We start from the raw sequence: 22,951 nt of genomic DNA, 5'->3' as shown, positions 1-22,951 counted from the left end.
ATGAGGGGGTTGTAATATTCTCGAGAACAGAGGACCAACGCATAAGAAAAGGTGAGTCTGCAGACCACCAACGTGTAAATTTGGCAATTAGATGAGGAAGCATGAACTTGATCGGTTGCCTTCTCTAGCCTTATGATGCAATGCAATGAGCTGTTAAGTCCGGATAAAACTTTTTTTAGGCTCAAACGTGAAAAGTTCCCAAGCTGTTTTGAAGAGATACATCTCGTGTTTCCAAGGAATGTCATGTTTGACTGTTAAATATCATTTTTAAATCGCTTTATGAGGACTCGGTTATAGGCTTGTATAACTGAATTGCCATTAATTTCAATTCATTCAGTATTCAAAAACTGTCAACTAATGTTTAAAAACTAAAATAGCATAAATCTGTTCAGCGCATAGGCTATATTAGCCTGTTATCAGGTATAACGATTCAAAAATGGCACACAAAGAAACTTCACACAACGTTAAATAAGGAAGTGGTAGCCTAGTAGCCCAGCTATTTCGGGTCGTTCTCAAAGCAATCATTGGCTATAATTGTAGCTTTCAGTTTCCTCTAGCGTTACTTTGTTGCAAGACTTTGGGAGAAAATTAAATTTGGGCATTCCCTGTAGTCTGTGTCCTAATCTTGCGTGTGGTCAAAATTCAAGTTTATCATAAGATGAGACATGGTTTCAGCTGTCAATGTAGGACCTGTTAATTCAGTATTAATGTCATAATGCCTTTTAAACATATTTTAGATGGCTGCTGGCAAAGCTCAGATAGGAAAGCTGGCTCCAGACTTTACAGCCAAGGCTGTGATGCCGGATGGCCAATTCAAGGATCTGAAGTTGTCTGACTACAGAGGTGAGATAATGAGTTATTAACTGCTACTTTCAAAGGCAGCTTGTATTTGTTTTTGATGATGGTCAAAAAGGCTTCTCAGTTCTTTTCATCATTTTAGCCTACTCTCTCTCTCTCTCTCTGTAGCATTATCTGTTTTCATTGACAGATAACGCTAGTCATTTTCACAGAACTGGGTCACGTTTGCTTATGGATCATGTTTGTTTGTTCTTTAGGGAAATATGTGGTGTTCTTCTTCTATCCACTGGATTTCACCTTTGTGTGTCCCACGGAAATCATTGCTTTCAGTGATGCAGCAGAAGAGTTCAGGAAGATTGATTGTGAGGTCATTGGCGCCTCTGTTGACTCTCATTTCTGCCATCTTGCCTGGTGAGTTTATTAGCGTTATATTATCACATTATTAGTCTAATTACCACACTAAGTAAACATAGGTTTGGTAGATATTGGTTAATTGTAATACGTTTCCTGACTGCCTTACAGGATCAACACACCTCGGAAACAAGGTGGTCTTGGTCACATGAAGATTCCATTGGTAGCGGACACCCTTCGTTCCATTTCGACAGATTATGGTGTGCTGAAAGAGGATGAGGGCATTGCCTACAGGTGAGGAAAAAACCTTGCATCATTTAACCCAGTCATCTTGGAAGACACTCGTCCAGACAGTACAGGTTTCATTATGTGTGGTTTTCTCCCTTCAGAGGTCTCTTCATCATTGATGACAAGGGAATTCTGAGGCAGATCACAATTAATGACCTCCCAGTGGGCCGCTCAATTGATGAGACCTTGCGCCTGGTTCAGGCATTTCAGTTCACCGACAAACACGGAGAAGGTATGTCTTTCTAGCTTATTTATAGTCTTTCTAATAATTCATAATAATTTCAGAGCACAGCTCTGTTTAGTTAGAGATTTGACTACTAATAGCTTACTGTGATTCATATCATCACAATTAAAACACAGTGGAGGTCACAGGTATTGCAAAGTATTGACTCTCCGTTTACATTCATTCATAGCATGCTGCCTGGAAACTGTTTGCAAAATTTCACTTTAAATTCAAATGAATATCAGATAATAAGAGCATCAACACATTTCTCAGGAAATCACATTTTGAAGTGATGTTGCACTGTGAGAACTATTGCATTGTGGTACCCTATGTTAGGAACAGCAGAGTTTACGGTCATAAATGTCAATCAAATGTAGAAAGCAGTGCCCAATAATTTATGTATTGATAGTTGGGCATGGAGAATGTGGCTCTTATTTGACACTTTTGGCTGTTTGACAGTTTGCCCAGCAGGTTGGAAACCAGGAAAAGACACCATCAAACCTGATGTCCAAAAGAGCAAAGACTTCTTCTCCAAACAGAACTGAGAAGACCAGACTCTGCATTTTAGTTTAGTTCATGTTTTTTTTTCTTTTTTTTTGAAGAATGGAAGAAAACATTCCTTTACCATACTGTAAGCCAGTCTATTGTGACTGTTAGCCTTATGCCAATGTGAACAAACTTGTCATTGCCTGTTATTAAGTTAAACTGTATTGTGTATCGGTATTGTGTTTTGCTCTCCCTTAACATATTTGCATTGTGTTTTGTTTAAAAAGAAATTACTTGACATGACTACTGACATGGGTCCCTTTCAATGAATTTATTGCTTGTTCACACACGCACAGATGCTCCCCTGTTGCACAATACCAGAAAGAGATAGGGGAGGGTTGGCAACCCAGGTCAAAGTTCACTTTATTAGCATGCATACAAATGTGCTCTATTCCAAAATGAGTAGGCTAATGTGTGACATTCTTTGGTGATTCATGGTGTTGCAGCATTATGTGGCTCACTATCCAAAACATTTCCATAAGACAGCCTAAATGCAAATGCAGTATACGATAATGACTTTTCTATTAAATGATAATACTTTTGATGATGAACGTCTTTGTCTCTGTGTCTACACATGGTTATCTTACAATTTAGAGTACAGCATCACGGCTGGCTATATTTTGATTTGTTTTAATCTGGCTTAGGTGAAATAAAATATGTCTAGGCTGTTAAAACAACCATCCTCAGGGCATGAGGTAAGATGCCCTGATAGGATGGCCGTTGGTCGAGGATGGTCGTTTTGACCGAAAGGTAGGCTGCCTATTAAGAACTTGCATATGGACTGAAGTGGGCAGACCGTTTATTTTGAAGATTCTCTGGGGTTTTATGTCTGGCACCTTCGTTATTGTGTGCGGTGTCAAAAACTTCAAAATTTAGGCTATTAAAACACAAATGTCATGTTTCCCTTTCTTGGGTAATCTGCAACCTAATACAGTAGCCTAATAGGCTACTGTCATGCATTTCCCAATAAAGGCCTACATATTTTAAGTACAAGATAAGATCTGTTGAGACAATGACTGTCAAGTATCTGACATCATCCAAGGCTACTGATCCTGGATCCCTATTTATTAGTGGGCTTGGTTGTATGCATAGACTGTAAAAAATTGCCTTGGTTGTCATACATTTGAACCAAGCATACCATGCAATTACACCTCTAAAAACATAACCGCCTCCTAAATCCAGACGGTGATATGGATCACTCCATAGCCTGGTCATACCAAACCCTCATACTAATATAGTGAAGGGAAATTAAAATTGAGCGGAAGCTTGAAGACTATGCCAGGCTAGATCACTCCCACACAGACAGTAAAAGAAAAAAAGCTCCCACAATGTCTTTCTTCCTTGGGTCATTTCAGACCTTGCTTGACCGAAATCCATCCTTGCTAACAAACAGACCGACAGACAGACAAATAAACCCCTATGAAAACATAACCACCTTGGCAGAGGTACTAAAAATGAGCTGTAACATGAGTTTTGTTTAAAGTTTAAATGTTCTACTCCTTCTAGAATCTCTAGATAGAGCGTAAGTAAAGATGAGAAAGCGCAACCTCAGAATGCGCGAGCAGAAATGAGCAGTGTGAGGGGAGGGCGTTAGAAATCCAGTTTCTCTCTCCAATCTCCATCAGTTCTTTTGCCCAAGTTTTTAGGGACAAGCTTCAAGATAACAAGTAAGAAATGGCCACTGTTACTAAACTGCCAATTAAACAAGATACTGCCGAGGTGAGTGTTTTGTAAAATGTTAGTTAATTCAACGTAGTCTGTAAATTACGTAGTTTGGTAAATTAACGAATTAATGTCATCTGGGTATTGATGTTATGTTAACGTTAGCTACCTTTATCCCTTAACATTAGCTAACAACATCCAAGTTAACTTACCCTCCTTTTGGAAATCGACATTCACATTTTCCCCCCTGTGATTGTCATCAACATTACTTTAAGAGTTATGATAGGTGTAGGTAGCTGGTTTGTCAGCTGTTGTCACCTTAACTTAACGTTAACATTGGCTAATGTTACATGAAGGACTTTGCTAACATAAGTTAAGCTAACACTACTTTGATTGATGAGAAATATAACATTATGTACTTTACCATTAGTTACCTTAGGGGTCCAGGCATTTGTTGCCATATGTTAACGTTAATGTTACTTTGAAACATAATTTGATGTTTGTTAACATAACATCAAGTTGCTCCCTAACACAGTGGACGGGGTTATTCAACAACGAACTTAAAACGAAAGAACAGTCGCTTCTTTTTGTGAAGCGAATGATGGCCCTTGCGGTGTCCTCCATTACCTACTTGCGTGGGGTTTTCCCAGAAGATGCCTACCGCTCAAGATACTTGGAAGGTAACGTTAACTTCTAACTTCGGATAAAGTTATCATTACTTTTGTAGGCTACTCGATGTACCTGGAATGAACACACAACGTTAGTGCATTGTTGCTCCCTCCCTCCCTTTTTTCAGACTTGAGCATCAAAGTTCTAAGAGAAGATAGCTCCTCAGGAGGGGCCTGTAAAATTGTTAGGTGGTAAGTATTGCTTTATTGATTAGATGTAGAAGATATTTCTGAGACTGACAGTCAGACTAAGATGACTAATGTAATTTTGGATTCTAGGATGATGGGGTGTTTTGATGCTTTGGAGAAGTCATATGTAAGGATTCATTTGACATATTGTCATCATTTTACATGCAAATTTTATAAGTACTGTTTTTGTAAAAAAAAAAAAAAAAAGTACTGTTTTTGTTGTTGTTTCTTATAATGATCAATTGTTGGTTTTACAGTTGCAAATTGTGTTCATTGGGGTAAGTAGGAGACTATATATTTAAAGCAGTTTACGAATTCATGAACAGCTGAATGGTTGTGTGCATTTTTTCCACACATGTTTTTGTTTTGATAAAGGAGAGGTGTTTGTGAAGGTACATTATTAGTCTGTTATACATGCAACTGTATTATGCACATTGAATTGTGGATTCAATATGTTACTCTGCAATTTATGTGGTACTGTAGAAATATTTTCAATAAGTTTACCCTCCTCCTCCCCACAGGTATGTCCAAAAACTGCAGATGTCGATGTAAGTCTGTTTTTATATAATTTTGTCTAACTCTTTTGTTGTAGGTTGTTGATGCTAGGCAGTAGGCATGTTTTATTTTGCAGTTGAATATTGGAACAATTTGTAATATAGAGGAAGTCTCTTGCGTAAGTGAACATAGGAACAAGAGGAGGACCATGTACAACATTGCTCTTTTAAATTGCTACAATGAATGATGGCAATCACTTAATTTATACAGTATGTCTGAGCAATTATAGGTGCTACACCCTAAAAACAGATGCACAGTCTTGATGTTTTCCTTTATTTTTTTCATATGTTGATAGCACATCATTGAGTCCTACCAGTTTAAATTTGTATACACAGAGAACGGGCCACAAATGGACTTTATAAGGTGAGGCTGTTGACTGTTGCATTTTTTAATCAGTGCCTGAAGTGATCACCATTAGATTTTATATAGTGAAGTGAGGGACATACAGAAGTTGTTGAGTGGAAGCCGAACAATGTAACAATAAGTTTATTAACAACATTCTCAGACAGCTCAGTTACACATGTATAGGTCAGGTACTCTACTCTCGTTTTCACACTCAACGTTAATGTATGTTCCGCCACACCATAGAAACGAGAATGTTGAGATGAGGGTGACCATGGAGGACACAAAGAAGGCATCTGTGCTTCTCATAAGGAAGTTGTTCCTCCTCATGCAGAATCTGGATGTTCTCCCAAACAACGTTTCTCTCACCATGAGGCTCTACTACTATGATGATGGTGAAGAAGATTATCCTACATGTGCTGTGAATTGGTCTTTAGTTGTAGGAAACTGGAGGATATCTGTTGATGATTAAAAATAATAATCGTTTGTATTCAGTAAGATAAAAGGAGATGCAGAGAAGGCAGAATAATCAATTGGGTGTCAATTGGGTAACTGCTGAAAACTGTGTGCTATACCCATTGCATTTAGAAAATCCTAAAAAGTGATCTCAGTTGCAGAGGTTTCAGAAAGCAGCTGCCTTGTTTAAAGTTCCCTATCTTGCTCACAGTAATACATTTATTACCCCTCAGTTACGCCATCTGACTATGAGCCGCCTGGGTTCAAGGAGGGCGTGAGTGATGACCTGTGGTTCGAGGGCACAGCGGTACACTTCAGAGTGGGCGAGCTTCAAACCCCGTTCCACGCCATGAAGGTGCGCGTGGCAGCTGAACAAGGACGTGTCAAGAAGTTGCAGGAAGGCAACCATCTGAGGGACATCGGGAAGGTGCCTCTCACCTCTAACCAAGAGGTGTGCTTGGGAGATCTATGGCCTTGGTGTTGTTGGCAATACTTAGTTACAATTTGTTGCCTTTCTGTGTGTGAATCAATTTGAGGCAGTTTGCAATTGTCCCTGGAGTACAGCTTACAACATGGATTTCATAACAGAGATACAACTATTGTGTTAATATTTTCCAGTTTTCATACTTGTAGTCAGTGGTAGACTGATTCAGACTCTGTTCTTGCATTCAACTCTTGAAATAGGCTGCCCACATTGGATGTACTGCTGACAACCTACCATCCGATGAAGGTAGCCACACAGTCTTACTGCCACTAGTGACATTTGGTAATGGTCAATTGTATTTTCTAATGAACAAATTTTAATTAATTTGTGTTTTATTTCCATTTTGTAGAGTCTATTGAGCAGTTCAAGAAACCCAAAAAGATTCAGGTAACTGGTGAAAAAATCCAGACTTTCATCCAGACAGTACTACATGTTGTAGATGAAGATGGTGAGGATAAGATATATTTTATTTTTTCCACACAGAAGAAAATCCAGGGCAACAAACTGACCAAGAGAACAAAAAAAGAACTATGATGCGGAAAAGGATTTACAGTCCGGCTGTATGCAGTGAAGAGTAACAAGTTTATGCTTGGATGATATATGATATAATTCTGCACATGTATTTATTTATTTATTTATAGTATTGCAAGAGTTCACTTTAATATATTTATATATTATATATTTACAAAGTGTATAGAACTACTGTTAATGTATACTAATATAATTTTTTATGACTCTTTCACAAAGTGTAAAGAAATAATGAACCGCTGAAATGATTATTAAGACGTTATCTTTTACTGTTCATGCTTCATAGTATTATCCTTTATTGAACACAAAAAGAAAAATATAAATGGTCTTTGATGACTCCCTCTCTCTGTCCTTCCTTAAACATTGATTTTACAATATCACATTTTCAGGGTAATGTTGCGGTAAATATGAATCTTAATGATTTATACTATAGACTGTATGATTTATACAATGAATATTTAGGATTTTGGCACACTTGTGTAAAAAAAAAAATCAATCAGTCCCATCACAAATACGGTAACATTGATTATATACTACTCTGATCATACAGCAGGGTAGTAGCATCTGGTAAGTCAAAGTTTTCACAAGTTCAACTGAAACATGGGCTAAAATTGAATTAAGGCTGGTCATGAAAGGCATAATCATTCCCATGAATGAAGCACATTTTAGCCCAATAGTGTCACCTTGTGGTCAATCAAAATAGTGCACTTAACACAAAATAGATATAAAGTCTGGGCCAGTGCTGAGGTGGCCAGCTTCAACATGTTTAAGGCTCAAGGCATGGTCTAGCAGCATCTGGTGTGTCCTCACGGGACTTGTACTTGTACTTAAAAGAGACTGTCCACGTCCCCCATCTCCACCACCACTGTCTTCAGCTGAGAGTAGAATTCAGTGGTAACTTGACCATTCTCTCTTCCGATACCTGTGACAGATACAGGGAAAATGTTCATGCACAACACAGAACCAAACAGATATCCAAATGAAATAGTGTTAATTTCATTTTAAATAACCAAAATGACGTAATCACGGAAAACTTCCAATTTTTACATGACTTTCATGGATGTTAATGGCTTTGCAATGCGAACAGATTGGATCAAGCTAGGATAAACAGTTTCAGAAAAATGTATTTAAGAGCATGCAAGTTGCTTAGTGTACAGCAGGGGCTGGTTCTGCGGAGGGACCAAGGAGAGCAACTACCGGGCCCAGGTCTGAAAGGGGGCCCCCAAAATGCGTAATGGTTGCTCCCCGGCCCAGAATAGCATAGGACCAGCTCTGGTGTACCAGTTTAAATACAGAGGTGTGTGTGTTTTGTGTAGGTGCACGAGAGCAAACCTGATGCTTTGTAGCCTCCAAATGGCACCTCTACAGGAGTGATGTTGTAGTTGTTAATGAAGCAGGCACCAGCCTGCAGGTTCTCCACCACACGGTGCGCACGTTTCACATCTCTGCAATGCAGCAAGCAACAACACAGCCGAGGGAAAATGTCAGCTCTGCTATAGGGGTGTCATGTGCCCCTCCTAGGCCTGATACATTGAAAAGGTTAATGTAATGTACTGTACATAAAGCATGCATTTGCTATAGTTTTCAATTCAGCTCACCATGCCTAACCAATGTCATATCCCTATCTGTACATCAAAGAAGACAAAAGGTTGCACTTTGCATACAAATGTTTGTATGCAAAGTGCAGTCTTTTGTCTTCTTTGATGAAGCATATACGTTTGCCCAAACACTCTGAAAAAAGACATAAGAGACTGAGTGAAGCCTGCTCCTACCACACAATATCCCTACCTAACTCAAATGAAGTTTTAAAATTGTATACAGCTTTGGAGTTTGACAGAGAGGTATGTTGAGTAGTGTCAATGCATGATGAAGTTCCTAAGGCAGATGAAATTCTAGTGACAAAAGTGACCTGGCTTGAACAAAGAATTCAGTTTTCAAATGTGCTTTTGTTACTTGGTGAAGACCCCAGCTGCTAGGCCCATGGTAGAGTCATTGGCTCTCTGAAGAACTTCCTCTTCTGTATCGAATGGCAATACTGACATCACTGGCCCAAAAATCTCCTCCCGCACACATGTCATGTCATCCGTACAGTTATCTGAGGACAAACATACATACATCAGTTGTTCTTAAATAGTGTGTTTATGCACATAAATTGTAGCACAGAGTTGTGTTTAAAAGAATTTGAATATCAAATGGACCATACAGTCGATAGTTTTTTCTTTTATCATAAAATAACAGTAGTTTCTAGGCATGGGACAATCTGTGCAGCAGACCCAATACACACAAGAAGGACTAACCAATCACACACGGAGACATGTAGTAACCATCTTTGAGCTTTGGGTCCGCAGGGATGAAGGGTTCTCCCCCACAAAGTATCCTGGCTCCCTATAAAATACAATAATTAGGTGTTATGATAAACTGAACCTATAAATATAATGTCTAAAGTGATATCATCAGAAAACAAAATTAGACCTTTCATATTTCACTAACTACATTTCTATGGTGTCAAAGTATAAAGTATGGTGTTTTTCTAATTCTTGTCTTAATTGCTATACAGTATACAGGGTGCTTGCTCTTTTGTCAACTAAAAATTCCAGACTTTTTCCAACCTTTTTCCAAACGTATAATTTTTTCTTCAAGGCCTCGACATTTTGTAGTTTTGTAGTCAGGCTGCCAACACGCAATCATTTTTACTCTCTAATGGTAGTATAATGAGATGTAATGCAGATTGCAACCATACCGAGACCCCCATGGCAGAACCATCTCCCTCCCTAAGACCCTCTCAGATGCCCATGGCAGGATCGACCTACCCCACCCCTTGATTCAACACTAACTCTGGACTAGAGTTGCTCGATTATGGTAACAATCATTATCACGATTATTTTGTTCAATATTGACATCACGATTATTAAACATGATTACTCAGTGATTTTGGAACTATCATCCATATTCAACATATTACATTTTTGAAAATGTTAAATTGATTGTTTAAATATAATCCAACAGGAAAAAAACATGTAAACTCAAGAATAAAGGATCTTTTTACATCATGTTGTATATCATATTGGATATTGCCTCTGCAAAATCTATGGACATCCTAGCCTACCCTAGCTACTGATTTACTGCATGGTTCAGCCCCTTGAGTTGTGGAACTGCACAGGTTTCTTCCTATCACTAACCAAGGTTTCTTCCTATCACTGAATTGAATTGAGTTGAATTAATGAAGACAATCTTGAATCTTGAACAGACTTGAGAGACTGATATCTAGAGATCATCCTAGATGAGGTTTAAAATGAAAAACATTGCAAAAATCCTTGTAATGTTTTAGAAAACACTGTCATGAAATTATGGATTTCGATTGCAAATGGGAAAAAAATGAAATTGCAAAAGTCGCAAAATTGTGGAGGGTATATCAGTCATGTTCAGTCTGAGTACTTGCATCAGTTCTTCATGAGCTACACTTCAAGACTTTTCCAAGACTTTTCTACAAAATTCCAAACTTTTCAAGGTCTGGAAAAAGGCACTTTAAAATTCCATACCTTTTAAGACTTTCAAGACTTGAGCAAGCACCCTGAGTATAAAACTTTGTGTTGCACATTGTGCATGAAAAATGCACTATATAAATAAAACCTACTATACAATGTGAAATTTAAGGAGAAATCCAGCAAGTTTTCACATAGATCTCCATTTCTAGAGGTCACTCTGGGGGCATGTACATGGGAGCTCACAGCCATGACCCCAGAGTGTAGCGCTGTAGCTGCTTGACCTCCAGAGACAGGGATCTATGTGAAAACTCGCCAGATTTCACCTTTAGGTGGCATGCACTTTGTATGATTCTATTGAAAGTCTTTTATTATTTGTTGTTAAGCATTTATGCCTCATCATCTTTGTTTTCTTCAGTTGTACTGTTCTCTCATTTTTACTGTAAAGCACATTGAAATGTCTGGTGTAAGAAATGCGTTATACAAATAAACTGCCTTTCCTTGCCTTGTGTTGCCTTTAACTGGAATGAATTAAGAAGACAGATGAGATTAAATATTTTCTTACCTCTTCTTTAGCCTGGCTGATAAATCCCAGCACCTTGTCCAGGTGTGGCCTGTTTACTAAAGCACCCATGCGTGTCTGCTCCAGCAGTGGGTCTCCAATCTGGATGGCTTTAGTTCTTCGCACCACCTCCTCCAAAAACTGAGGCAGAATCTGCCTCTGGACAAACACTCGAGTTCCATTACTGCAAACCTAAAGGGCAGGAGGGCAGAGGGGAGAAGCATCAGAGAGCGGAGTAAAGGACAAACTAAGGAAGAATTACATTCCTCTCCAACAGTTCTTCCATTTTTAATCCCAGTGCACACTTTCTTCTGTGAAGCTAACAGAACAGGTGCTCCTTTCATATACACTATATTGCCAAAAGTATTTGTTGGAAAGCCTTCCCAAAAGACCTGAAGCTGTTATAGCTGCAAAGGGTGGACCAATATCATATTAAACCCTATGGATTAAAAATGGGATGTGACTGAAGTGACAAGCATAAGACACCTTTTTAGGTTTAATAAAGTATAGGTAGTTGAAATGTGCACAGAGTCTACATACTAACTACTTTGTCTGATTAAGAGGACATTTTAAGCTTCAATCTAATTAGGGATACCCTGACGTATGATAAAGCTGTAACACTTTTCAATCCGACAGTCAATCAATCCACAATCCAACCCAAACCAGGAAGGAAACTATTTTCTGCACCTGGCCTTGAGACAAAAAGTTTGCCATAAGTGCCCCTCTGACAGCGTTCTCCACGTCACTGTCCTCAAAGATGATGAGAGGAGACTTCCCACCAAGCTCTAGTGTCACTGGCTTCACCCCACTGGAAGCCATCTCCATAATCTGCAGAGTGAGGACAGCACAAATAAGAAAAATAAAAATGGTCACTTAGCTCATGGTGACTCACAGATTGTGTGTACAGTAAGTAGCTACGGTCGGGCATGTAAGCCCAATGCTGTTCATGGTCAATCACACATAGATATACATTGTACATTTTCCCTAAGCTATACATTAAATATTTTTAAAATAATTTTAATTAGTTCAATATTTTCCTTTTGAACAGCTAAACAATGATATCAAGAGGAACGTTCCCCCTGAAGGACAGGTGGTGTGTTACCTTCTTGCCGGTGGGGACGCTCCCTGTGAAAGAGACCTTTGCCACAGATGGGTGATGGCACAGCAGCATGCCCGTTTCCTGCCCACCCTGCACTACGTTATATAACCCGCTGGGGGCACCAGCTTGGGCATAGATCTCAGCCAGAAGAACTGCAGTCACAGGGGTCACTGGTGATGGCTTGAACACCATGGAGTTTCCTAGTAAAAAAACAAATTCCAGTGATCAACACTCTGTCAACAAGCTTTTGTCCAAAGTGACTAACCAAATAGATGAATTGCCTTGTAATTAGATTAACTTTTGTTACACTGAAGACTTTGCACTTTGCCCATAATTTAAAAATAGAGCCCTATATGAGTCTTAAAAGAACTTTGCTACTGATACATTTATCAATGTTAAAGGTGTAGATCACAGATCTAATCCTATACTTTGATTCCCTCATCAAGGTCTTGTTGCTGAGTTTCAGTGTATTCACACAAAATAACCAACAACTCATACTCAGTAAATATCGTTTGGACTTTGCCCTACGGAAACAATAAGACTTGGACGGGCTGAGCAACTCTTCATCTCCAAAAGAGGTATTTGTGATAAAGCACTAGATATGTCTGTGAGGGGATAAGCAGTTGATACCACAAGCAAGGGCTGGCGCTGACTTCCAAGCTGCGATTTGAAAAGGGTAATTCCAAGCGCCGATTCCAACACACACACCAAGGGGCTCACGTCGTGTGTAGGCGAATGAACCACCAGGTAACTGGACATGTTGTCCTAAGATGGAAAGACAAAATTATCATGTAGCATGTAGTGAAAACTTGCATTTTTTCTCAGTGTGACAATGCTTGCATCTGTCACACTAATTAAATGCAGAAGAATGATTATTTGGACAAATTATTAGGTTTAGTACAGTACGTTGAACTAAGTATTGTTTTGCTCAATGCATCCTAAATCTACAGGAAAACAATGTCACAATGTATTCTCGTAAACTCCTCTTTTGCCTTGAAGTTCACAAGTTGGTGCAGTAGCCTACCAACCTGCCAGAGTGGTGGCAAGTCCAGCATAGTATTCAATACACAGGCGAGCTGAGTCCACATCCATACGGGCCTCTGTGATGGATTTCCCATTGTTCACCACTTCTGCCTCTGCAATATCTTCCCTTCGACTCTATCAAGGTAGTTGTTTTTAAAAAAAAACAAGAATCATGCATTTGAAACAGACAGTAACCAACTACCCATAATTCTCTTCATGATCAGCGATACCTCAATAATGCGGGCTGCCTCCAGCATCACTTTGGCTCTCTCCATTCCTGCCATCTTACTCCAAACCCCAAAGGCTGTCTGTGCATGCAACACTGCCTGGTTCACCTCCTTTGGTCCACAGTGCTCCAGCTGGCATAGAACCCGTCCTGTAACCAAATGTCAACATGTAAATCAACGTGCAATGGGCCTACTGTAAGTCAAATACCACCAAACATTGATCATATGATTTTACACACAGGAGCCAAGATGTAGGCTAGCTCATCCATCCAAGGGTTGAAAGTTGCTAGTCATGTGATGACCCATATGTCAACAACAGATCGAAGTCTGATGGACGTTCAATAACTGGATCTGGAGTCCTTAAAAACAAAGATCTGATATAGACTACTTACCAGTGGCAGGTTCATAAACAGCCTCTGTATTTGCTGCATCATGAAGTTTCACTCGATCTGCACCCCAAAAGTTGAGAGGGTCTTTGATAACCATGGTACCCGAAGAGGCACTTCTTGAGATCTCGTGCCGTAGAGATGGCACACGGAGGCGCTGGACCAAGAACTTCACAAGAGGCATCTTTGAAATGCATGCAACTTAAGTTGTACACCTGAAATCGGCTGTTTATTACTTATTCTCACTAGAAACGTCCGTTTGTAAGATAATACAAGCAAGACAAAACACCCATTGAAGAAGAACTGGAGTAGCGATAACCGCTAGAGAACCGCAATGTTTGTTTAGCCTACCTACTCATAAGTCACTATGTTGTTCTTCTTAATGATTACGAGTCACATTCAGCTCTAGACGATCTTCCTACGACGTCGCCGGCTAAATATTTTGTGCGAAATGTTCAGAAACATTCAGCACACAGATCGAGGGCGGGACATTGAAGACGTGACAGTTCAATATTGATAGGTTGAGTTGAAGTGACGTAGAGGGCGATTCCATCTATGTATTATTATAAAATATGAAGTGGATCAATTGAAGAGATAAGAGCTATTACATATCCGTGTGTATGGTGCTTGGTGATGTATACATTTTTAGTTCAGTGTAGGCTTATTGTTAACAGAATCGGAACGTTTAAATTGGGGTCCGTGACGGGTGGTACACGTTTCCACGGAACTAGAAACAGGTTGCACTTCTTATTTGTTAAGCCAGTTGCGAGCATGGCTGGAGATAGTGAGACACGGATCAAATCCACTGAAAATGAACAGAGAAGCAAACAACCTTTTCTTATCGGCGTATCTGGAGGAACAGCTAGTGGCAAGGTTAGCATTGATATTTATATTAACGTCATGTGAATTTGTGACTAATCTAGGTCAGATTTTCACTAGAAAGCAGTGGCCATTGTTTTTTGTATCACGTTAACGTTTTCCCGGGAAAAGTAATGTGTTTCTCTTGAGTCATTGAGACTTAACGTAGTTAGTGTTGAAAAGTAGCATAATTATTATATTTTATGATCCTCTTGACAAACTTACGTGACTGACATTAGCTCAGCCGCATAGCCAGCCAAGTAGAGCTAACGTTGGCTGGAAATAACATTGCGTGGCACAATATCCATAGATTAAACATGGCCCCATGGTTTTAAATCAAATCGGTTTGAAATGGGTTTTCCCCCCTCTCTCACCGAAATGAAATTCCCCCCTCATCTGGATAATAACAGATTGACACGTGCGAATTCAGAGTTCTATCAGATTTGGCCCGGGCATGGGCTAATGTTAGCTAGGTAGGTAACGTTATCGTCAACGCTCGGGAAAGCACGCCGGCCCGGGAGGAGGAAGTACCAAGGATGTGCATGTTAATATTTATAAAATGACGTCGGTGACCTAAAGACGTTGATCTCCGTTTAAGGAAATGGAGACAAAATAATAATAAAACCTCTTTTGCCAAGATGGGCCCAGTGATAGTGACCGGCGTGGTTGTTGGTAGCCTACTCTATTTATGTTAGTTTCTAAATTAACATTAATTATTAATGTACTAGTTCACACCAGTTGCATTTTGACACAAGAATAGGTAGTGTACGCCAGTCCCTTCAGTCTTTGATAAAGTCCCCAAAGCTTTACTGGGTGTTCCATTTTATGAAGTTAGTGAACTTGGACCTGTGCCACATGTCCCATGGAATTCCCTTACATGGAATGTGGTGTTGGTTGACTTCAGAGTTGTCTAACACATGAGCTGACACACTTAGCTTGGAAACATTCCTGCCCCAATAAGTTCTTACTGCGTGTGATTAGATCTCCAATGAACTTGCATGAAATGTACTAATGCTTAACTCTGACAGTCCTCAGTATGTGAGAAGATAATGGAGCTGCTGGGGCAGAATAAGATCGACCATCACCAACGCCAGGTTGCTACCCTCAGCCAGGACAGCTTCTATAAGGAGCTCACCCCGGAACAAAAAGCCAAAGCAATCAAAGGCCAATTCAACTTCGACCACCCAGGTAACACAAAGCCCATAGGAGCCAAAATGACATGGACTATCATGGACTTCTTTTATCACAATCATTTTTTTGTTGTTGTTCAGAGTTTTGTTTTGTTATTGGTATCCTGTCTCATGCACTTGATGCTCAATTGCATTGACAGATGCTTTTGACAATGAACTCATCAAGAAGACACTTCATGACATCATGGAGGGGAAGACCGTTCAGATTCCAGTATATGACTTCATCACCCATTCCAGGTCTTAAAAAACACATTGAACTCTTCAGGTTCAGAACTGTTAATCGCTGTAAAATGATCAATCTGAAGAATGCATTTCTTTCATTGCTGATTTCAGAAAGGATGAGTTTGTGACCCTGTACCCAGCTGATGTAGTGCTGTTCGAGGGCATCCTTATATTTTACTCCCAGGAGATCAGAGACCTCTTTCAGATGAAGCTCTTTGTGGACACGGATGCGGACACTCGTCTCTCTCGAAGAGGTGAGACTGCTGCATGCAATAAAAGCAATGGCTCTGAAATTCAAACTGGAAAAAGTCTTATTGGTGTCTGTATTACACATATATAATTGCATGCATTCTTTATGCTTTGGCCAGTTTTAAGGGACATTGAAGAACGTGGCAGAGACCTAGAACAGGTGTTGACCCAGTATATAACTTTTGTGAAGCCAGCTTTTGAGGAGTTCTGCCTGCCAGTGAGTTTGCTGCTCTTACCTGTCTCTATGAATCCCCAGTCTCTCATACTTAGTCAGATGTTGCTTTTAGTATGTACTTATGTATTTATTGTTTCCAGACAAAGAAATATGCAGATGTCATCATTCCACGTGGAGCAGACAATCTTGGTAAGGATACATCTCTTATATAGTATGACAACATTGTTTAAGTTTTGAGACTGTGTGTGTTAGGGGAGTGGTTGGGGGGTCCTCTGCTATTGACAAGCCACAGAGAAGGAATATTCTTTGCTATATTTATAATGGATCATGTAGTGGACTAATGGCTGGCAATGGTGTAAGCTGTCTTTCATTTTTTCAGTGGCAATAAACTTGATCGTGCAGCACATACAGGACATTATGAATGGCGGATTCTCCAAACGACAGAGTGGTTGCATGAATGGTCATGTGACACCACGGAAACGGAGGACTTCAGAGTCCAGCAGGCCCCATTGATGTTCAATCTTTATCCTCTTCAGAAGGAGGACCATATGCAATGCCTGGACTGGGGACGAAGCAAAAATGACACGGCCTTGGCAGAATTTACATGCATTTGTATTGTTCAGCATTTTAGGAATTTACAATGGTTCCCATAACAGCATTACAGTATTGTTTGTTTATATAAAAAAACTAAGGTATTGAAGAAAGAAGGAAATGGACTCCATTTAAAAATGTGGACTTCTAGTTTAGTTGAAATATCTAGGGGTTTTTTTATTTAAAAAAAGAAAAATCCTTCCTGGGTTTGATCTAAGGAAGCACAATGCAAGCCCTGTCCATGGGGATTCAGCAATAAGTGTTTTTGTGATGATGGGTGTTCGGTTTTTAATTTCTGAGTAGGGGAGATTGGAAATGGGTTGAGAGGGAAAATGCTCTCTTAGAATTCACTGCTTTCCCATTGTGTCTTGTCCCGCCTTGAACTGCATCATCAAATAAAGTGGATGGAGGAGACTAGAGGCGAGGCTTTTGAGGTTCCAGCTTTGTCTCCCTGCACCCTGGTGACTGGCACACTGCCATTATGTGTCACATGCGAAAGGAGGTTCATGTCAGAGATCTGATTGCAACTTGGGAGGAAAAAAATGTTCTTTTCAAACTCGGGGCCTAGTTCTTAATCTTTATCTTTTGTAGACCATGAATAAATCCAATCTGGGATTTTACTTTTGTACATTTACTGTAATGTATCTTAAGAGTTGTTTTTCTTTTACTGTTTCAGATATGTCAGATGGGTTCTATTGTTTTGCTAGCATGTTAATCATATTTCAATTATATAGGGTTGCAATTTACATGTATATTTAATTGAAAATGACTTTCAAAAGCTAGTGTAACTTTGGTGCAAATGGGGACAGTTCTTTAGTGGCAGTCAATGTAAAGTACGTAATCTTTTCTAAAGCAGATTGCCGTGGGGGAAAATACAAAAACTGGGAAAGACTTGAATAAGAGGACCTTAACAAATGAATATGAATATTTTCTGACCTTTCCTTGGAGAAAATGAGCCATGTGTTGTCACATTGGTCTTCTCCAATCAAAATCATCCGGTCAGAATTTCTGGAGTTATCCTGTGGATAAGTAGATTCAAACCCGTAAAACTTAGCTAGGTTTGCCTCAATGGATTGATATTTCTGTATCTATCATATATCAGTTTTCACACCAAAATGCAGAGAAATGCCTCGCATTTTTTTTTTTTTTTTTCATTTAATTGTGATCATTCTAAGGAGATTGAATCAGTAATATTAAATGGTAGGTAAAACTGTCAAATTAACTATATTGACTTGGATGGTGCAGTGAGTCATCTCCAGGTGAGTAAGGTGGATAGAATTGCATACTCATGTGGTACATGTACCTTTGTAATTTGTCAGAAGACGAAATAAAAGTTTTGTATCTTATGTTGTTTTTGTGGCAATGTAATGGACTATCTTTTTGTGTCGGTGTACATGCTTGAAGTGGACACAGTAACTTCCACACGTCTCTGACACAGTATAATGAAAATGATCATTCTTTATGTCGCGCTGGCCAGATCTGGCTAAACGTGATGCATGCTAGACTTATAACAATGTATGTTTGCATTGTGTTTAAGTCAGGCAGGCATGACGTTTAGCCAGATCTGCGCAGCGCTGCATGAAATCGAATGACCCCAGGCGAGCGAGCCACAAGAGAAATATTTGACAGCGCTTGCGCACAGTTTACGTTTACGTATGCGTGCGTGCGTGACTGACTGGACTGACTAGATTCCAAAATGGTGGTAAGTTTGGGTAGAAAGTGTTGCTGTTATGGTTAATTTAGTGTTTATACATTCAGCTAATCATATGTATTACTTCAATACAGAAATTTGGACTGCAATTCAAAGCCACATTAGAAAATGTCACAAATGTACGACCTGTGGGGGACGACTTCAGGTGGTTTTTAAAGGTATGTCTACTCATTAGCTCTGAAAACTATGCATGCATAGAATGACTGAATTTTAAACAGTATTTTGCAAACCTAGACAAAAGTCTATCTCAACTGATGATGCTCAAAGTCCCTGCCACGTGGATATTTGAAAGTTCACTGACCAATAATAGTATGCTTTATAGGCTACTTTGTAGGCTATTTGGCTAATAACAACTTGAACTAAATGTGTGCTTTATTGGTGTGTAATGTTATACTAACTGTCCTGTCTACCATGCCGTTGAAAAAATCATCGTCTCTTCCACAAAGTGTGCTCATTGGTAATGCTTGTGATCTAATCTGTCCGGTCCTCTGATCTTCAGCTGAAGTGTGGAAATTGTGGGGAGGTCCCAGACAAATGGCAGTATGTGAACCTCATGGTAAGCAAAACATCATTTTTTACAAGTAAAATGTTTTAGCTTTTTTTTCTTATGAATAGTGAAGATGATTCTTAGCAAAAGCAGAAACGTTATTATTTGGAACTGCTGTTGGACTGTTTCCATCCAGTAATCCCAGAATTCAGTGGTGGTCTTTGGATTTCCCAATTACTGAAACGTTTACAGAATATTAAGTTGAGTAGCAAATGTATAGTGATCTAATTGAATCCAAGGTAGGCTACTGCTCTCAGGCTTTCATTGCACATTTTTATTGTGTACAGATTGCACAATTTGAATTTGTAACTGTAACTAAGTAAAGTAAATCCTATGATATGTGTCTGCACAGGAAAGTACACCACTCAAAGGTGGACGAGGAAGTGCAAGTATGGTCCAGAAATGCAAGCTTTGTTCACGAGAAAACTCAATTGGTAACTACCCATGCTGGTTAATTATTGTGCAGTGTATAGGCTACTCTGTTTGTATTCCAATTTGGGATAACAGACACATGAATACCTTTCATATGACATAATCACATTTAAAAAAAAAATCTTTACAGTGGTGTTTATTAAAGTTATGCTGATGTTATCTCCCATGATTCACGTGTTCTCTGTAGATATCCTGAAAGACACAATTACACCATATAATGTGAGTAAAAAAATAGTGTTGTCTATGCCGCATGTCTCAACAAGTGACAAAAAGAATGTACATAATTTAATCCATGTGTCTCCATGTTTCTTTTTTTTTTTTGGTACTGTAGGCAGAGGACAATGAAAAATTCAAAACCATGGTGCAGTTTGAATGTCGAGGATTAGAGCCAGTGGATTTCCAGCCACAGGTGATTCATTAGATGTCACTCATATCTCCATAAACACAAAGAATCTTAAAATGATTGAGAGTAATAGAGGTTAATGAAAAGCTACAGTCAAAACCTGCCGTGTCTAATGGGTTAAAAAATAATACCTGCCTACATTTCATGTGTTTCTATTCTTATGACAAATTTACTTATTTTATTTTTTTTGCACTAAAGATTGCACATGACTCAGCAACACGTTGACCATGAACGCAGTGAACTGTGTGAACTCTTCACACGCCCTCATCATCCCCATCTTTCCCCCAGGCTGGCTTTGCAGCAGAGGGAGCAGAGTCAGGGACACCATTCCCAGAGGTCAACCTCCTGGAGAAAGTGAGTAGACCAGTGGTTCTCAAACTTTCCACAATTGAGTACCACCTGAAAGAACAATTGGCTCTCCAAGTACCATCATTATGACCAACATTAAAATACAGTAGCATAGGCCAATTGTTAAATATTTTACATTGTACTGTTTTGCATTGTTTTTGTTGTTGTTGTTGAAGAAAGATACAAGCTGTTTTTCATTATATTTATATATATTTTTATGTCATCTGAAGTGATTATTTTGTCTTCATGAAATAAAACATCTTGGAGACTCCCAGAGTACCACAACATAGAGTCCGCGTACCACCAGGGGTACCTGTACCACAGTTTGAGAACCACCGGAGTAGACTATACAGGTGCTGGTCATATGATTAGAATATCATGAAAAGGTTGATTGTTGAGAGGAAGATGCGATACGCGAGACCCAACAATGCAGAAGAGCTGAAGGCCACTATCGGGGGCAACCTGGGCTCTCATAACAGCTGATCTCATAAGCAGTGCCACAGACTGATCGACTCCATGCCACGCCGCATTGCTGCAGTAATTCAGGCCCCAACTAAGTATTGCATGCTGTACATGCTCATACTTTCCCAACATTTAAAAAATATATATATTCTAATCCTCTGAGAAACTGAATTTGGGATTTTCATTAGTTGTCAGTAATAATCATTAACATTAAAATAAATGAGCATTTGTAATATATCAGTCTGTGTGTGTAATAAATAAATATAATATATACGTTTCACTTTTTTAATGGAATTACTGATATAAATCAACTTTTTGATGATATTGTAATTATATGACCAGCACCTGTATTCCTTGATCATATCAATAGATCACATATGTGCCTGGATAAAAGTCTTTCAAAGATAAAAGTAAGTTTTTGATAGACAGATAGATAGATAGATAGATACTTTATTGATCCCCAAGGGGAAATTCAAGGTCCCAGCAGCACCACACACAACATACAATACAATGTAAACAGGAAAATACAAAGCAAATCAACAAATCAACATGACTAAAGGAGCAGTAAAATACTATGGATAAGATGTGCATGAATGTACTGAGGATTGGTACTGTGATCAAGTATGAGGTATGTGTCAAGTTGGTAGTGCAAATAAGTCCAACAGTGCAACAGTGCAAGATTAAATTCTAGTGACCAGCAATAAATATGTACAGTACAAAATGTAAAATGTAAGCTTAGTAAATCAAAAAAACTACACAGTGCAACAGTGCAAGATTACATTCTAGTGACCAGCAATAAATATGTACAGTACAAAATGTAAGTATAGTGATAATCATAACAGTACTAGTATAAATATATGGACATATATGGAGTTATAGCAGCAGTGCAAGGATAGTTAGAAATGGGTGCAGACATTAGTCATTGGTCAAAAATGGACAACAAGAGGGTAGACATGTAAGCCATGCCATGTAAGTGTATAGGGTGGAGGTGCAGATATACTATGCATAGAAGTCCAACTCTCCTTTTCCCTTCAGTGAAGCATTGTACAGTTGTATGGCCCTGGGTACAAATGACTTCCTCAGTCTGTCTGTTGTGCATGTCATGGAGCGTAGTCTCCAGCTGATCAAGCTCTTCTGCTGTATGATAGTGCTGTAGAGTGGATGACAGTCATTGTCCAGGATGCTGTGTAGCTTGTTCAGGGTCCTTTTGTCTGATACTGAAGTGATGCGCTCCAGATGCACTCCAGATCAGCAGTTTTTGTCTTTTATGTAGTGGTATGTGAATTTTGGTAGCAGTGTCTTCACATATGTCTATTGTTTTATTCATGTTTTAGGATTGGACAGACTATGATGAGAAGGTCAAGGAATCAGTTGGCATCTATGAGGTCACACACAAGTTTGTGAAGTGCTGAGCATTGACTTTGTTGCAACTGCAAGCATCTGTGGAATTTTTCCATGAAACCACCAGTGTGGTTTTGGCCTGGGGCGATGAAGGTGCATGGAGCAAAATCAGGAAGAAGGATAATTTGTAAGAATTATCAGTCGAAGTGTGCTGATGCAATGTGACTGAATCTACGATAAAGTTTGGGGAACACATTCATTGTTACTGTGCAGATGATGCTTGGTAATAGAATTAAATATTTGGTCCAAACTTTTGTTTGATTGTCTGATTTGCTGATTTGAATTGTTGTACCTGGATCTGTATCTTGTGATCATGTCTTGTCTCGCTATGGGCAAGAAATCCTCCTTACCTGGATTTTGTTGCAAAAAAGTATTAGGCTAATTTCACTGGTTGGGAAAATAAACTTTGATTGCTGTGATATGTCACAAAAATACCTACGTGATAAAAAGGGTATACATATTGTTTTTTTAATAGCCATGTTTGTAGGTGGTG

The 22,951-nt window shown here is 39.1% G+C and overlaps 5 protein-coding genes across 6 annotated transcripts; 4 read left to right on the top strand and 1 right to left on the bottom strand.

Moving 5' to 3' along the window:
• Positions 1 to 2,757, top strand: prdx1 (peroxiredoxin 1). The gene is made up of 6 exons (XM_062526921.1): positions 1 to 51; positions 738 to 843; positions 1,056 to 1,209; positions 1,321 to 1,443; positions 1,539 to 1,669; positions 2,120 to 2,757. Exons 2-6 carry the CDS (start codon positions 738 to 740, stop codon positions 2,203 to 2,205), a joined length of 600 nt encoding a protein of 199 aa, XP_062382905.1. The 5' UTR covers positions 1 to 51; the 3' UTR covers positions 2,206 to 2,757.
• Positions 2,758 to 3,821: 1,064 nt separating this feature from the next.
• On the top strand, positions 3,822 to 7,235 carry zte38 (zebrafish testis-expressed 38). Its single transcript, XM_062526910.1, has 12 exons — positions 3,822 to 3,925; positions 4,404 to 4,548; positions 4,665 to 4,728; positions 4,816 to 4,852; positions 4,983 to 5,003; positions 5,247 to 5,273; positions 5,576 to 5,643; positions 5,869 to 6,017; positions 6,312 to 6,529; positions 6,763 to 6,808; positions 6,912 to 6,949; positions 7,046 to 7,235. Exons 1-12 carry the CDS (start codon positions 3,881 to 3,883, stop codon positions 7,094 to 7,096), a joined length of 909 nt encoding a protein of 302 aa, XP_062382894.1. The 5' UTR covers positions 3,822 to 3,880; the 3' UTR covers positions 7,097 to 7,235.
• Positions 7,236 to 7,337: 102 nt separating this feature from the next.
• Positions 7,338 to 18,294, bottom strand: aldh9a1b (aldehyde dehydrogenase 9 family, member A1b). The gene is made up of 12 exons (XM_062526888.1): positions 18,091 to 18,294; positions 13,876 to 14,053; positions 13,487 to 13,632; positions 13,262 to 13,391; positions 12,864 to 12,998; positions 12,237 to 12,433; positions 11,822 to 11,962; positions 11,138 to 11,326; positions 9,388 to 9,475; positions 9,044 to 9,185; positions 8,423 to 8,535; positions 7,338 to 8,012 (listed from the first exon to the last, which is right to left on the bottom strand). The coding sequence occupies exons 1-12, from the start codon at positions 18,112 to 18,114 to the stop codon at positions 7,918 to 7,920; spliced, it is 1,578 nt and encodes a 525-aa protein (XP_062382872.1). The 5' UTR covers positions 18,115 to 18,294; the 3' UTR covers positions 7,338 to 7,917.
• uck2b (uridine-cytidine kinase 2b) lies at positions 14,435 to 18,500 on the top strand. Its single transcript, XM_062526899.1, has 7 exons — positions 14,435 to 14,742; positions 15,756 to 15,915; positions 16,058 to 16,154; positions 16,251 to 16,393; positions 16,508 to 16,605; positions 16,704 to 16,752; positions 16,943 to 18,500. Exons 1-7 carry the CDS (start codon positions 14,503 to 14,505, stop codon positions 17,074 to 17,076), a joined length of 921 nt encoding a protein of 306 aa, XP_062382883.1. The 5' UTR covers positions 14,435 to 14,502; the 3' UTR covers positions 17,077 to 18,500.
• Positions 18,501 to 18,802: 302 nt separating this feature from the next.
• On the top strand, positions 18,803 to 22,788 carry czib (CXXC motif containing zinc binding protein). Of its 2 annotated transcripts, XM_062526871.1 has the most exons (8): positions 18,803 to 18,856; positions 18,940 to 19,023; positions 19,365 to 19,421; positions 19,765 to 19,846; positions 20,032 to 20,063; positions 20,176 to 20,253; positions 20,536 to 20,601; positions 22,392 to 22,778. In XM_062526871.1, exons 1-8 carry the CDS (start codon positions 18,851 to 18,853, stop codon positions 22,467 to 22,469), a joined length of 483 nt encoding a protein of 160 aa, XP_062382855.1. In that variant the 5' UTR covers positions 18,803 to 18,850; the 3' UTR covers positions 22,470 to 22,778. The 2 variants fall into 2 exon arrangements, with proteins under 2 accessions (XP_062382855.1, XP_062382863.1); XM_062526879.1 differs by lacking the exon at positions 19,365 to 19,421 and having other exon boundaries at positions 18,815 to 18,856; positions 22,392 to 22,788.
• The last annotated feature ends 163 nt before the right edge of the window (positions 22,789 to 22,951 follow it).

The sequence above is a fragment of the Sardina pilchardus genome, chromosome 2 (genome assembly GCF_963854185.1).
Source record: "Sardina pilchardus chromosome 2, fSarPil1.1, whole genome shotgun sequence".
Taxonomy (NCBI): Eukaryota; Metazoa; Chordata; class Actinopteri; order Clupeiformes; family Clupeidae; genus Sardina; species Sardina pilchardus.
Note: the sequence above shows the minus strand (reverse complement) of the source record. Positions and strands in the feature narration are given on the sequence as shown.